Raw genomic sequence first — 13,361 nt, forward strand, 5'->3', positions numbered from 1 at the left:
TTGTAACTCATTAAGCAGGGTGCTTTGAGAGTCTTTAGATTGTTGTGAGTGCCTCGCTGCCCTTGGTTACTGAATGGTGGAAGAAGTTTGTTTATTAAACATAAAAGATTTAAAGTTGATTTATTAGTGTCACAGATAGGCTTATATTAACACTGCAATGAAGTTACTGTGAAAATCTCCTAAACGCCACATTCCGGTGCCTGTTCAGGTATACTGAGGGAGAATTTAGCGCTGCCAATGCATCTAACCAGCACGTCTTTCAGACTGTGAGAGGAAACCGGAGCGCCTGAAGGAAACCCACGCAGTCACAGGGAGAAATATGAAGACTCCGCACAGTCAGTCACCCGAGGCAAATGCACCAAATCAGCATGTCTTTCGGACTGTAGGAGGAAACAGGAGTACCCAGAGGAAACACACCCAGACACGTGGAGAACATGCAAACTCCACACCAACGGTGACCCAAGCCAGGAATCAAATCTAGTCCCTGGCACTGTGAGACAGCAGTGCTAACCACTGTGCCACCATACCATATATGAAGTGTATTTATCTCTGTATGGTATGGGTGGATATAAGGGGCTTGTGACAAAAATTAATGGACATGGTTGAAGAAAAGTTTGCCACAGCCACATCTCTGGTTCGTCAGTGATTTTTATTGAACGACGTTACACTAAGGAAACATGGCAGTGTTCTGGTGAATTCTGAGGGGTGAGGCAATGGCCATGTTCCAGACAACCTATGTCAACAAGCAAGGGAACTGAGCCCAAAGACAGAGATTAAATCAAGGAGAAAACCAGAAACTGGAGGCAGACATTCCATGCAACTGATAGCGAAAATGTTCAGGAATGACATTAGTTAAGGTCCCATTTGTGGTTTTGTTTGTAGTTTTGCTGAAAAAAAGACCTTGGCAGCATCGCACATGAGTGTAGCCATAGCAACGCTAACCAGATTGCAGCAAGGTCACTTAGACTGATGTGAAAGGAAATCTCTTCCTCGTTTCCTTACAGAACAAGGACAAGAGAAAGAAAGGGAACTAGAATTAAACAATTTTTGAGAGCAGTAACAGAGGTTGATAGCAAGAGTGGAAAATAAGCAGAAACATAATGAGATTTAAAAAAAGGGACACAAATAATTTGACTTTTTTAGTTTTCATAACTTCCCAGAGCTTCTCGCAACCACATATTTACTTTTTAAGTGTAGTCGCTGTAGTAATATAGGGAAACGTCATGGCTAATTTGTGCACAGCAAGATCACACAAACGCCAATGAGTTTTTGTGACATAGTCTGAGAGTTAAACATTGTAAAAAGTCTGACAACACCAGGTTTAAGTCCAATCGGTTGGACTTAAACCTGGTGTTGTCAGACTTTTTACTGTGTTCACCCCAGTCCAACGCCGGCATATGCACATCATGACAGTTAAACATTGACCAGGATGTCAAAAAGAAACACTGTTTTTCAAAGTTGTGCCATTGCTAAATTTTACAGCCACCCGAGGTGTCAGAGCAGGCCTCTGTTTAATGTCGCATCCAAAAACCGGCACCTCCGACAGTGCAGCACTCCCTCACTACCACACTGGAGTGTCGGTCTGGATCTGCCTCCAGACTGAAGTTTGAAAATCAGTTTGCAAGGCAAAATCAAAGGGACTGAACGAAAGAGGTGCATTTGCCTATGAGCAATACCTCAGGAAATCAGGTGCTTTTTCTTAAATAACTTTCAATGAAATACTGTACACTGTGGATATCATTGTGACATCAGTAAATCAGAATAAAATCTATTCATTCGTGGGACATGGGCGTCACTGGCTGGCCAGCATTTATTGCCCATTCCTGGTTGTCCTTCAAGTGCAGTTGAGTGTCAACCACATTGTCGTGGCTCTGGAGTCACATATAGGCCAGACCAGGTAAGGATGGCAGATTTCTTTCCTTAAAGGACATTAGTGAATCAGATGGGTTTTTCTGACAATTGACACTGGTTTCATAGTCATCAATAGGTTCTCAACTCCGGATTTTTTTTTAAATTAAATTCAGATTCCACCATCTGTAGTGGTGGGATTTGAACTTGGATTCTCAGAACATTAGCTGAGTTTCCAGACTAATAGTCTAGCAATAATGCCACAAGGCCATCACCCTCCCTATGCAGTAAATAATGATAACTCAGCTGAAGTGACAGACTGTCCATGCTGAACTCAATACATTGGGACATAACTTCTTGGCTTCCCAGTGTTGGATTTGGGGGCCGTCCCAAAGGTGCACTGGGGACTCCTTCTAGGATTTTCCCAGGTAAGGGTCGATGTGGCAGTTGTCCAGAAATGCTAATGTCCCCAGGACGATTGCACTGGACCATCCCATAAAACAATTTAAATCGTTAAATTCAATGGATTCTGCCAGTTTGCCTTCATTGTTACTCTGAAAGAGATAGAAGGAAAAACGGCAGAGAAACTATTTTAAAGATTCAGACTGAGCCCCTCACCCCCCACAACCCCGCTGCCCCCCCCCACCACCTCCCAGTCCGACCCCAACAATGGACACACCCGCCACCCCCCGACCAACACACACTAAGAGACCCAACACCCCCCAACCATTCTGATCCCAACCCAACTCAACATGGCCTGGCCAATCCCCCAGGTCCAACACTGACCCAACCTCCCACAGATACCACCACCCAACACAGAATAGGCTATTAAAATAGGATACCTTCGCTACACACATTGGGCAATGTCAGAATGCCTTTCCTTGCTTTAAGGTCAGAGGCTGCAGTGCTTGAGGTGAAGTGTGTTGCTGGTGAATGTTGTGAAGTGATGAATGAGGGGCCAGGGAAGAAGCACTGTGAGCAATTGGGCTAATGCCAAGGAAAGGTTTGCAGCCAGCCACAGTGGCCAAGAGAGATAGGCACCCATGTCATGCAATGGGAAGACTGTAGGTATTACTGTAACCTAAACAGCAACACATCTGATCTTGTATTTTGATGTGAGACCAAAGTGTAGCTGAAGTAGCCTTAATGAGTGGCACGGTTGCACAGTGGTTCGCACTGCTGCCTCACAGCACCAGGGACCAGGGTTCGATTCCCAGCTTGGGTCACTGTTTGCGAGGAGTCTGCACGTTCTCCCCATCTCTGCGTGGGTTTCCTCCAGGTGCTCCTGTTTCCTCCCACCATCAGAAAAATGTGCTGATTAGGTGCATTGGCCATGCTAAATTCTCCTTCGGTGTCCCTGAACAGGCACCAGAATATGGCAACTGATTTTTACAGTAACTTCATTGCAGTGTTAATGTAAGCCTACTTGTGACGCTAATAAATAAGATTCAACTTAGCTTTTTAGTGCATCTTTTTTAAAACTACTTCCAACACTCAATGAACACAGAAACTCAAATGAACTCAAACTTAAAAGAAAAAGTAATCATCGGAACACTGCCGCCCCGCCTGCCACAGAAATCGGAGTGGGCGAGGGGGCAGACAACAGAAATGCCCCATTGACCTCGGGCAGGAGTTTCCAATCTCGCTCGAGCGAGGCCGAAAATCCCGCCCAACAAGCGCTTTACTGCCCTGTAAAATTTCTGTTTATTGAAAAGAAGTGATTTTGAAATAGCTTTTAGGGTTGACGGCAGAATTTGTATTGCCCATCTACATCTGAGCGCAGGTCCTCAGCCCCCTTCCTCCCCCTCTCCGCACAGTGAGTGGAGAACGGCTCACCCATTCAGATCACGTTGCAGCTTAACTTGTATCACAAATGAAACACACTGTACCTCGGCCACATACAGCTATTCCTCCAACACGCGGAGCCTGAGCTTCTCCTTTCATATTCATTAACTACACGCGACGGCATTCTTAATCTCCCCGCAGCTTAAATCTCTCCTGGTAATTTTGCTGTCAATTAATTGAAAGAAAGACCTCTTTGTGTGGATGCACTGATAGGCTGCTGAATATAGACTGCGTGTCCCCTCATCGTGGGTCTTTCCCCCCCCCCCCCACCCCAACAACCCCCGTCCCCCCTCCCCCTTGCCCAAAGAGGAAAATTATTGTTAATTCTCATATCGGCCCAACCCCAACTCAAAAAAAATCAAAGCTTCGCAAACATGCGACCTATTTGCAAGTCAATATCTTAAAATAATACGCTGGAGCACAGTGACCGACTAAAAACCTTGAAATGATGGGTGGAATCATTTTCCCTTGGCTGTCGGGATACCAATGTCAGGATAACATGAGGATCATGAGCCTGTACTTTTGGCAGCAAGAGGGTCCCCTAACTGGCTGCCTCCAAGCTTTTTTTGCTATTCATTCATGGCACGTGGGCGTTGCTAGCTGGGCCAGCATTTATTGCCCATCCCTGAGGGCATTTCAGAGTCAACCACATCACTGTGGCCCTAGAGTTGCATGTAGGCCAGGCCAGGTAAGGACAGCAGATTTGGCCAGGGTGGCACAGGGACACAATGGTTAGCACTGCTTCCTCACAGTGCCAAGGACCGGGGTTCGATTCCAGCCTTGGGTCACTGCCTGTGTTGTGTCTGCACATTCTCCCTGTGTCTGCATGGGTTTCCTCTGGGTGCTCCAGTTTCCTCCCACAATCCAAAGATGTACGGATTAGGTGGATTGGTCATAATAAATTACTCCTTAGAGTCAGGAGGATTAGCAGGATAAATATAAGGGATTGTGGGAATAGGGCCTGGCTGAGATTATGGTTGCTGCAGCCTTTGTGGGCTGAATGGCCTCCTTCTGCACAGTAGGGATTCTATAAATTCTATTTCCTTCCCTAAAAGGGCATTAGTGAATGAGATGGGTATTAACGACAATCGACAATGGTTTCATGGTCATCATTAGACTTTTAATTCCAGATGTTTTATTAAATTCAAATTTCGCCACTTGCCATTGCTCGGATCTGAACCCATGTCCCCCGAGCATTACCCTGTGTCTCTGGAGTGCTGGTCTGGGAATTACTAGCTATGGGAACAGATAGCTGTCTGCTTTATGTGGGAAGAGAATTAGCATGGAATTATCTCTTTGTGATTGTAATTCAATAATTTTAATGACATGGGAGGCACTATGTAATTGCAACATTTTTCTTTGTGTTTTCATTCAGGACCTTTTATCTTCAGGATTTAACCGCTCTTCAGGAGAGGAAATTTAGGTTTTTAAAAATAGATTATTTAAATTGGTTTCTTAACAATATTGGGCCCTCTGCTTTTCAGTATTTCAAACCACACTCTTTTATCAAATATGGTATGAAATGACTTTGATCTTTGGGTCCTCACTGTACACGGGGATAGTGCCAGAGGAGAGTGGTAAACGTTGTTCCTCTGTTCAAGAAAGGAAATAGGAATGACCCTGGTAATTATAGGCCGGTTAGTCTTACTTCGGTGGTCGGTGAGTTAATGGAAAAGGTTCTGAGGGATAGGATTTATGACCATTTGGAAAGATGCAGCTTAATCCGGGATAGTCAACATGGATTTGTGAAGGGTAAGTCTTGCCTCACAAATTTGATTGGATTCTTTGAGGAGGTAACTAAGTGTGTAGATGAAGGTAGAGCAATTGATGTATATATGGATTTTAGTAAGGCGTTTGATAAGGTTCCCCATGGTAGGCTCGTGAAGAAAGTAAGGAGGTGTGGGATAGAGGGAAATTTGGCCAATTGGATAAGTAACTGGCTATCTCATAGAAGGCAGAGGGTGGTGGTGGATGGAAAATTTTCAGACCAGAGGCCAGTTACCAGCGGTGTACCACGGAGATCAGTGCTGGGTCCTCTGCTATTTGTGATTTTTATCAATGACTTGGAGGAGGGGGGCTGAAGGGGCACCCCCCAAAAAAAAAGTCTAACAGGTTTTATTTACAATATTTTACAATGTGTCTCCCATGCTTCAGCTCTGACTTCCAGCTCCTTCTACAGTTTGTTCATTTTTCTCTGAATCCTGATCCACACTTGACCAACCAAGCACAGTGAGCACCAACAGTAAACAGACTCACGTAATCGAACACAGAGCAGTTGAACACTGCAACTGCGGCAGTTAAACAATTAATCATGGACATTGGTCACTGCACCATGTCAAGGACTAATTTCAGAGGCAGTACCCGATCAGGACTTCCACTACAGGCTAATATTCCGAAAGGCAGCTTGGCAATCTGTCAGCCAAGTAAAATGAACATCAGATCTCGTCTTTTGTAAATGATGGGTCAAATGACTGTTAGAGACCCCTTGCAAAAGACCAGCCTGCTCTATTCACTGTCACCAACCAAGAGAGAAGAATCTAACGTTTAGAGTTTATTTATTAGTGTCACCAGTACGCTTACATTAACACTGCAATGAAGTTACTGTGAAAATCCCCTAGTCACCACACTCCGGTGCCTGTTCGGGTAACACTGAGGGAGAATTTGGCAGGGCCAATGCACCTTACCAGTATGTATTGCGGATGAATCTTTTTACGTTTTGATAATTCCTCCTCTACACAGCCACACCATTTCACAGTCTTCGGAAACATCCCACACTCCCTTGACTCCCTTAATTCCAGACTGTTACCACAAATATTCTCGGTAAAGTACAGAAGTCGCCTGTGGAGGTCACACAGAAAGTAAACGCTAATGAGGTGAAGGGACAAATTGTGGGACAGCTGAGACCCCTGGACCTATGAACGGACTGTAACAAACTTCTCTGTCGCTAACACTATGGCGTTTCTTTGTGCAGGATTGTACCAGACGTTGACTCTCAACGGGCGACTGAACCAGGCAACACTTCAGCCCCTTCTGCAGGATGTCTACCCCACAGAGACTTCAGAGTCCACCTTGCAACTGGCCCAGCTCCTACTGAGAGAAGTTGACAGGAAGCAGCAAGGTAAGGCGGTGTCCTTCACCACAGCGACGCAGAAGCTGAGCCGGTGACATTTCTCCAGGGGAAAGTAAGCGAGGTTAAATCGAGGTCGAAGGGCAATCTTCGCGCTCTCGGTCACTCTTTCTGGGAAGTGGGGTTGAACAGGCTCCAAACCACTTCTGTTTGCCAGTAAGGATTAAGTGAAGCTGCTCAGCTATCAATCTGCCTCTCAGAAAACAGCGGTCAACGTCATAACAATCCCAGAATTTAACGATCGAGTTGCAAAGAAAACCCATTGAGGCTAAAATTGTGAAATTAAGAGAAAATGTACTGGAAATGCATGTCAGAGAAATCTTGTTTATGTTTTGAATGTGGCTATTGCTTTATTTATGGTTATTTTGAGGCCACTTGTAAGACACAGGCCGGAATTCTTTGGCCTTCCAGCCGCATGTTTCCCGCCAGTGGGAGGTAATGTTGTCATTTGCTAGCGGCGGGGTTCTCTGGTCATAGAATCCCTAAAGTGCAGAAGGAGGCCATTCAGCCCAATGAGCCTGCACTGCCAACAATCCCACTGAAGCCCTATCTCTGTAACCCCATGCATTTCCCCTGCTAATCCCGCTGACACTAAGGGACAATTTAGCACCGCCAATCCACCTAACTTGCATATCTTTGGAGTGTGGGAGCAAACCAGAGTATCCGGAGGAAACCCACGCAGACATGGGGAGAACATGGGGAATTCCCATTGATGTCACCCCACGCTGGCAGGAAACCCGACAGGACCGGAGAATCCCACCGGTGTGAACAGCCGGAGAATTCTAGCCATAGCCTCTGGAATTCCCTCCCATGTCTATCTAAATCTTTCCCTTCTCTAAGACCCTCCCTGAAACCTATCTCTGTCACCAAACTTCCGCTTGGCTGTCTAATGAAGTGTACGTGGCTGGCTATTTGTATTTAAGGCCCCTGTGAAGCGTGGATTACTGAAAATGTGATTGTGTGAGGGTGTGACAAAGAAAGTTGAGCCCATCAGCAAGCTTTGAAGGCAAAGACAAGTCAGCTGAACCAAACCAAGGATCAGCCATGATCTGGTTGAATGGTGGTGGAACAGGCCTCAGAGGGTGAATGGTCTCCTCCTTGCTCCTTATCTATTAGGCCATAAGACATAGGAGCAAAATTAGGCCACTCGGCCTATCGAATCTGCTCTGCCGTTCAATCATGGCTGATATTTTTCTCATCCCGTTCTCCTGCCTTTTCCTCATAACCGCTGATCCCCTTATTAATCAGAACAGTTAAAGTTTCAAAGTTCATTTATTAGTGTCACAAGCAGGCTTACATTAACACTGCATTGAAGTAACTGTTAAAATCCCCGAGTCGCCAGGTTCACTGAGGGAGAGTTTAGCACGGCCAATCAACCTAACCAGCATGTCTTTCGGACTGTGGGAGGAAACCAGAGCACCCGGAGGAAACCCACACAGACACAGGGAGAACATGCATACTCCACACAGACAGTGACCCAAGCCGGGAATTGAACCCAGGTCCCTAGCTCTGTGAGGCAGCAGTGCCAACCACTGTGCCACCATGCTCCTCTTGCAAGATCAAAATAATTCTTCCAGAGTGCCATGGGAATACAATAACCAACATTTGCAGCAGAATTTATGGGATTATTGGGGTAGGGCCTGTCGGCATCAAGCCAGCAGTCAGAAGCATTATTTAGGGAATTTCCTAAACACCTTCCAGCTTCATGCAGCTGGAAACAGGGACACCCACCCACTGAACAACTGAGCAAACAGGCAGCATTGATCCAGAACAGGGAGTCCACATGCACCTTTATGGACTCTGATGTGTTTTCATCATCCTTTGCATATAGCTTCCCGCAGACCTGTGACAAGGTCATCCAGGGCTGGGGTCAGTTTAAGGGTTTCTCTTGGCCTGCCCCACCTGCACCCCTAACACCCTGTCTCACATCAAACCAGAAACTAGGAGAACCTTGGGATTATTTCCATTGGAACAGAGAATGCTGAGGAGGGACTTAACAATGTTGTTCCTAGTTATATGGAATTTTGATAAATTAAGTAAGGAATAACAGTTTCCAGTAGGGGCAGGGGTGGGGATAGGATGAGGGAGCACAGTTTTAAGATGATTGACAAAAGGATGAGATTAGGAGGAATTTTCCTATGCATTGAGTTGGTGTGATCTGAAATGCCCCACCTGAAAAGGTGGTGAAAGCAGATTGCCCCTTAGATTGTCCTGGGATGTGTAGGTTAGAGGGATTAGCGTGTAAATGTGTAGGGACAGGGCCTGGGTGGGATTGTGGTCGGTGCAGACTTGATGGACCGAAGGGCCTGTTTCTGCACTGTGGGGTTCTACGTTCTATGTTCTATGAATTGAATTTTTACTTGAGAAAGAATCATTTGTAGAGCCAGCATTATCTGGCTATTCGCAAGTGACAGATTCTCTGGTCCCCCTGGCACTCCCTCCCTCCTGGGTTTCCCACTGCTGTGTGGTATTTACAATGGGAGTCCCATTGATGGCAGCAGGACTATAAAATCCCACCAATAGCAAATGGCACACTGCCTCTTGTTGCAGAGAAGCCTGCTGAGGGAAGACCAGAGAACTCTGACCGACATCACTACTTTTAAAAAGCACTCTTGTTGATTAAACAAACATTCAATACATTTAGATTCCTTCAACTTATCGCTTATGAAAACAAATGTTTCTATTCTATGACCGCTTGAAGCTGTCAGTCAATCTGCTCGCTTAACAGACACCATACTGTGATAATGTTAGGTTGTAAAATTAGTCTTGCAGTACAAATCTTACGATAACCTTCAGACTCAAGAAGACAGAGGACAGATTGAAACGGCAGGCACTAATTATAAAACTTCACACTTCTTAAAATTCAAAGCCCAGCAGATTTAAATCTGTTGACAGCTTTTGTGGTTCAAATTAGTTATGACAGTTCTTTGACAGCTCCAATGAGTTTCCATCCTTTTACATATAAATCCCTCCATCACCCACCAGCACACACACCCCCCCCCACCCCCGCCGCCCCCCCCATGGAACTGGCAGAGGCCAGCTCCAGGGAGGAACTTTGTTGAAGGTAAACTCTGCATTTGCACAGCAATTCAGGCCTAAGTCTTCTGGAAAAAATCTACCCCTCTTGTTCAAGCACATCTTTAATATATATTCGTGTGGATCAGATCCTCGAGCTGCTGGAAGGTTTTGGTATGATAAACACACGAACACTGATTAAATACAACAGAGCCTTCTCAAAATTAATATAAAATAATTTTTGGGGTCTGATGATGCATTTCAGGTCTTATGGTTGTTGAAGATCTCAAGCTTACAGGTGCACACCACCTACACACCACCTGCACTTGGGCATGGATATAAAAACATGTGGCACAGTTGCACAAAGGTTAAAACTGCTGCCTCATAGTGTCCGGGTTCAATTCTGGCCTCACGTAACTGTGCACAGTCTGCATGTTCTCCCCATGTCTGCGTGGGTTTCCTCCCACAGTCCAAAGATGCGCAGGTTAGGTGGATTTGCCTTGCTAAATTTCCCCTCAGTGTCCCAAGTTGTGTAGATCAGTGGTTACGGGGATCGGGCAGTCAGTGGTTAGATGTAAAGTCGGTACAAACTCGATGGGCCAAATGGCTGCCTCTTGCACTGTTGGGATTCTATGATTGAAGCAGACGGTCAGGTTGAGCTGCCCACTTCCTGGACCTGTTTATGGCCATGTTGGCAAGGACCAGGCTAATGCGGAGGTCCTCCGATCTCCTCCCCCATCCCTGCACTGGACAGCCAAACATCAGGAGTGTAGGACGGAAGAAGGATTTGAACCAACAACCGTCTGACTCAGGAGTTAGAAGCACCAGCGCTGAGTCAAAGCTGGCACTCAGTTCTGCTTGTGCCTAATAAAAGTTGAAAACATCAACACAGCCCTCATGACTTTGTTGCGCTGTCGGAAGCAGATGGTGAGCAGAAGCTAGGTGCTTCCCCACAGGGAGAGAAATTGAAGGAGAAGTGAGCCTAGCCTGATCTTCCCTCTCTCCCAGCGATGGGGTCAAAAATCAGCAAGGGCAAACTGCGAGGAGTCCTGGTCAAAGGAGGAGGCAGCTAAGACTAAAGGAGAGAATATTTAACTATCAGCAAAAAAAAAACAAACTTGTAAATAAGGGGAAAAACCTTATGCATTAGAAACATGAGAAATATATACAGATATGGCAATCATTAATCGTACGTGTGTGTATTAGAATGTTGGGTGTTACACTTCTATATATCGGCTGGGCATTTTGGCCAGGAAGCCAATTAGGAAATTCTACCCCCAAGCAATATTTAAAATGAATTGCCGGAAATTGATGGGCTGTGGAGTTTTCCAGTGTGGTTCTCAGTAGGCAATCGCAATACTGAAAGGTCAGGTTCCCGCTCAGTGACTCATTCCGCAGAAACGACTCAAGAAGAGTTTGAGGAACGCATTTCCTTTCATCTTTCCAAACTTAATGCTGATTGGTTTTTTTTTGCAAGTTGGGATTATTAAACACAGAAAATCGTTAACCTTTAAGAATCTTAGAACAGAATCATCGAATACCTACAGTGCAGAAGGAGGCCATTCAGCCGATCGAGTCTGCACCGACTCTGACAGAGCATCTTACCCAGGCCCTATCTCTGTCAGTGCACATATTTACCACACATAATCTCCCTAGCCTACGCATCTTGGAATACTAAGAGGCAATTTAGCATGGCCAATCCACCTCATCTGCACATCTTTGGACACTAAGAGGCAATTTAGCGTGGCCAATCCACCTCATCTGCACATCTTTGGACACTAAGGGACAATTTGGCATGGCCAATCCGCCTAACCTGCACATCTTTGGACACTAAGGGACAATTTGGCATGGCCAATCCACCTAACCTGCACATCTTTGGACACTAAGGGACAATTTGGCATGGCCAATCCGCCTAACCTGCACATCTTTGGACACTAAGGGACAATTTGGCATGGCCAATCCACCTAACCTGCACATCTTGGGACACTAAGGGACAATTTGGCATGGCCAATCCACCTAACCTGCACATCTTTGAACTGACTAGGATCAGGAAAAATATTTTCTCTCAGAGGATCATTAAGGTGCATAATTCTCTTTCCCAGAAGGTAGTGGAGACTGGGTCACTGAATTTATTCAAAACAGAATTTTGACTTGCAAGGGAGTCCAGAGTTTTTTATGGGGGCAGACATGGAAATGGAACTGAGACCACAACTAAATCGGCCATGGACTTATTGAATTGTGGAACAGGTTTGATGGGCCGAATGATCTATTGCTGCTCCTAAGTCCCATGTCCCTACCATATAGGTGGTACTTTGACATAATTCTGACTTTCACTTTCAGGTCATTTTAGCTCTTTCCACAATAGACACCTTCCATGTAATATTGGGCTAAACAAAATAGATTCAGGCTCCACAGGTTTGAATATATGTTAACCATGCTAATAAGCCCCATTGTTACAACCAGGGTCTGTCAGGGATGGCTGAAGTCCATGCTAATGAGGCTGGAGTGATGTTTCCAAACCCCACACCGCAGATCCTTGGGTCTCTGCTTGGCCCAGTTAACCCTGGTTCTTAGACCCAGCCCCTCAGATAGCTCAGGTCAGGGAGTCTAGGGGAGCAGGCAGTCAGGCTGTGGAAGTGGGGAGAAAGGGAGGTGCGCCCATTGCTTATCTTGGTTTTGAGTCCTTTGGGCTACTGTGTTTGAATGGGAGCCAATGGCCATTACCTCCTTTATTGGCAGGGGAAAGTAGACAGGCCTAACCCGTGTGGTACCACAAACTGAGTGTGGCAACCCACACTTGCAAAGACAGGTGGGGTCAGATTAAGTGTGTCATGTTCATTTCGGAAGTGGTGGTGAGGGGCTGGGTGGGGTAGTGCGTAGAGATGAGGTTGGGAGAAGACTATCAGTCCCGTAGGCCTGTGTAGTTCAACCAAGATTAGTATCTGTGCCAATGGACAATCTGGTCTTTAATTAGCTGTTACAGGAATTGATATTGGTTCTTGATAGCTGCACTAAACACTTTGTATTAATATATTTGTGTATTCATTGGAAGTTACGTCACAGGTCATTAGTATGGAGAAATTGCTAGATGAAGAAGTAGCTTGTTGTGAACACACATTGTAAATAAAGCTCGTTATTTTTAACCCTCTGTGCTTCCTAGCATCAATTCTCCAATATACAACAGCTACTGTCTGTGTGGAGATTGCACCTTCTCCCCTTGTCAGTGGGGGTTTCTTCTGAGTGTTCCAGTTTCCTCCCGCACTCCAAAGATGTGCCGGTTAAGTTGATTGGCAATGCTAAATTGTCTCTTAGTATCAGGGGGATTAGTGTGTGTTTATGGGGATAGGGCCTGGGTGGAATTGTTGTTGGTGCAGGCTCAAAGGGCTGAATGGCCTCCTTCTGCACTGTAGAGAAACTATGATTCAATCTGGTAATGTGCCCACTTCATAGTGAGAGTAGCTCAACTGAAGATGAGGACCAATCTGCATCTTGGATATATCTGTACGTAGGAATTGTGCTGTCACTG

The 13,361-nt window shown here is 45.6% G+C and overlaps 1 protein-coding gene across 1 annotated transcript in view; it reads left to right on the plus strand.

The window, feature by feature from the left end:
* LOC145350785 (uncharacterized) overlaps positions 1–13,361 on the plus strand; it is a 146,521-nt gene that overhangs the window by 102,266 nt on the left and 30,894 nt on the right. The window contains exon 5 of the mRNA XM_080200079.1: positions 6,665–6,811. Within this exon, the coding sequence (XP_080056205.1) occupies positions 6,665–6,811 (147 nt within the window). The remainder of the gene's footprint in view (positions 1–6,664; positions 6,812–13,361) is intronic.

The sequence above is a fragment of the Carcharhinus amblyrhynchos genome, chromosome 1 (assembly GCF_965287045.1).
Source record: "Carcharhinus amblyrhynchos chromosome 1, sCarAmb.v2.hapA, whole genome shotgun sequence".
NCBI lineage: Eukaryota > Metazoa > Chordata > Chondrichthyes > Carcharhiniformes > Carcharhinidae > Carcharhinus > Carcharhinus amblyrhynchos.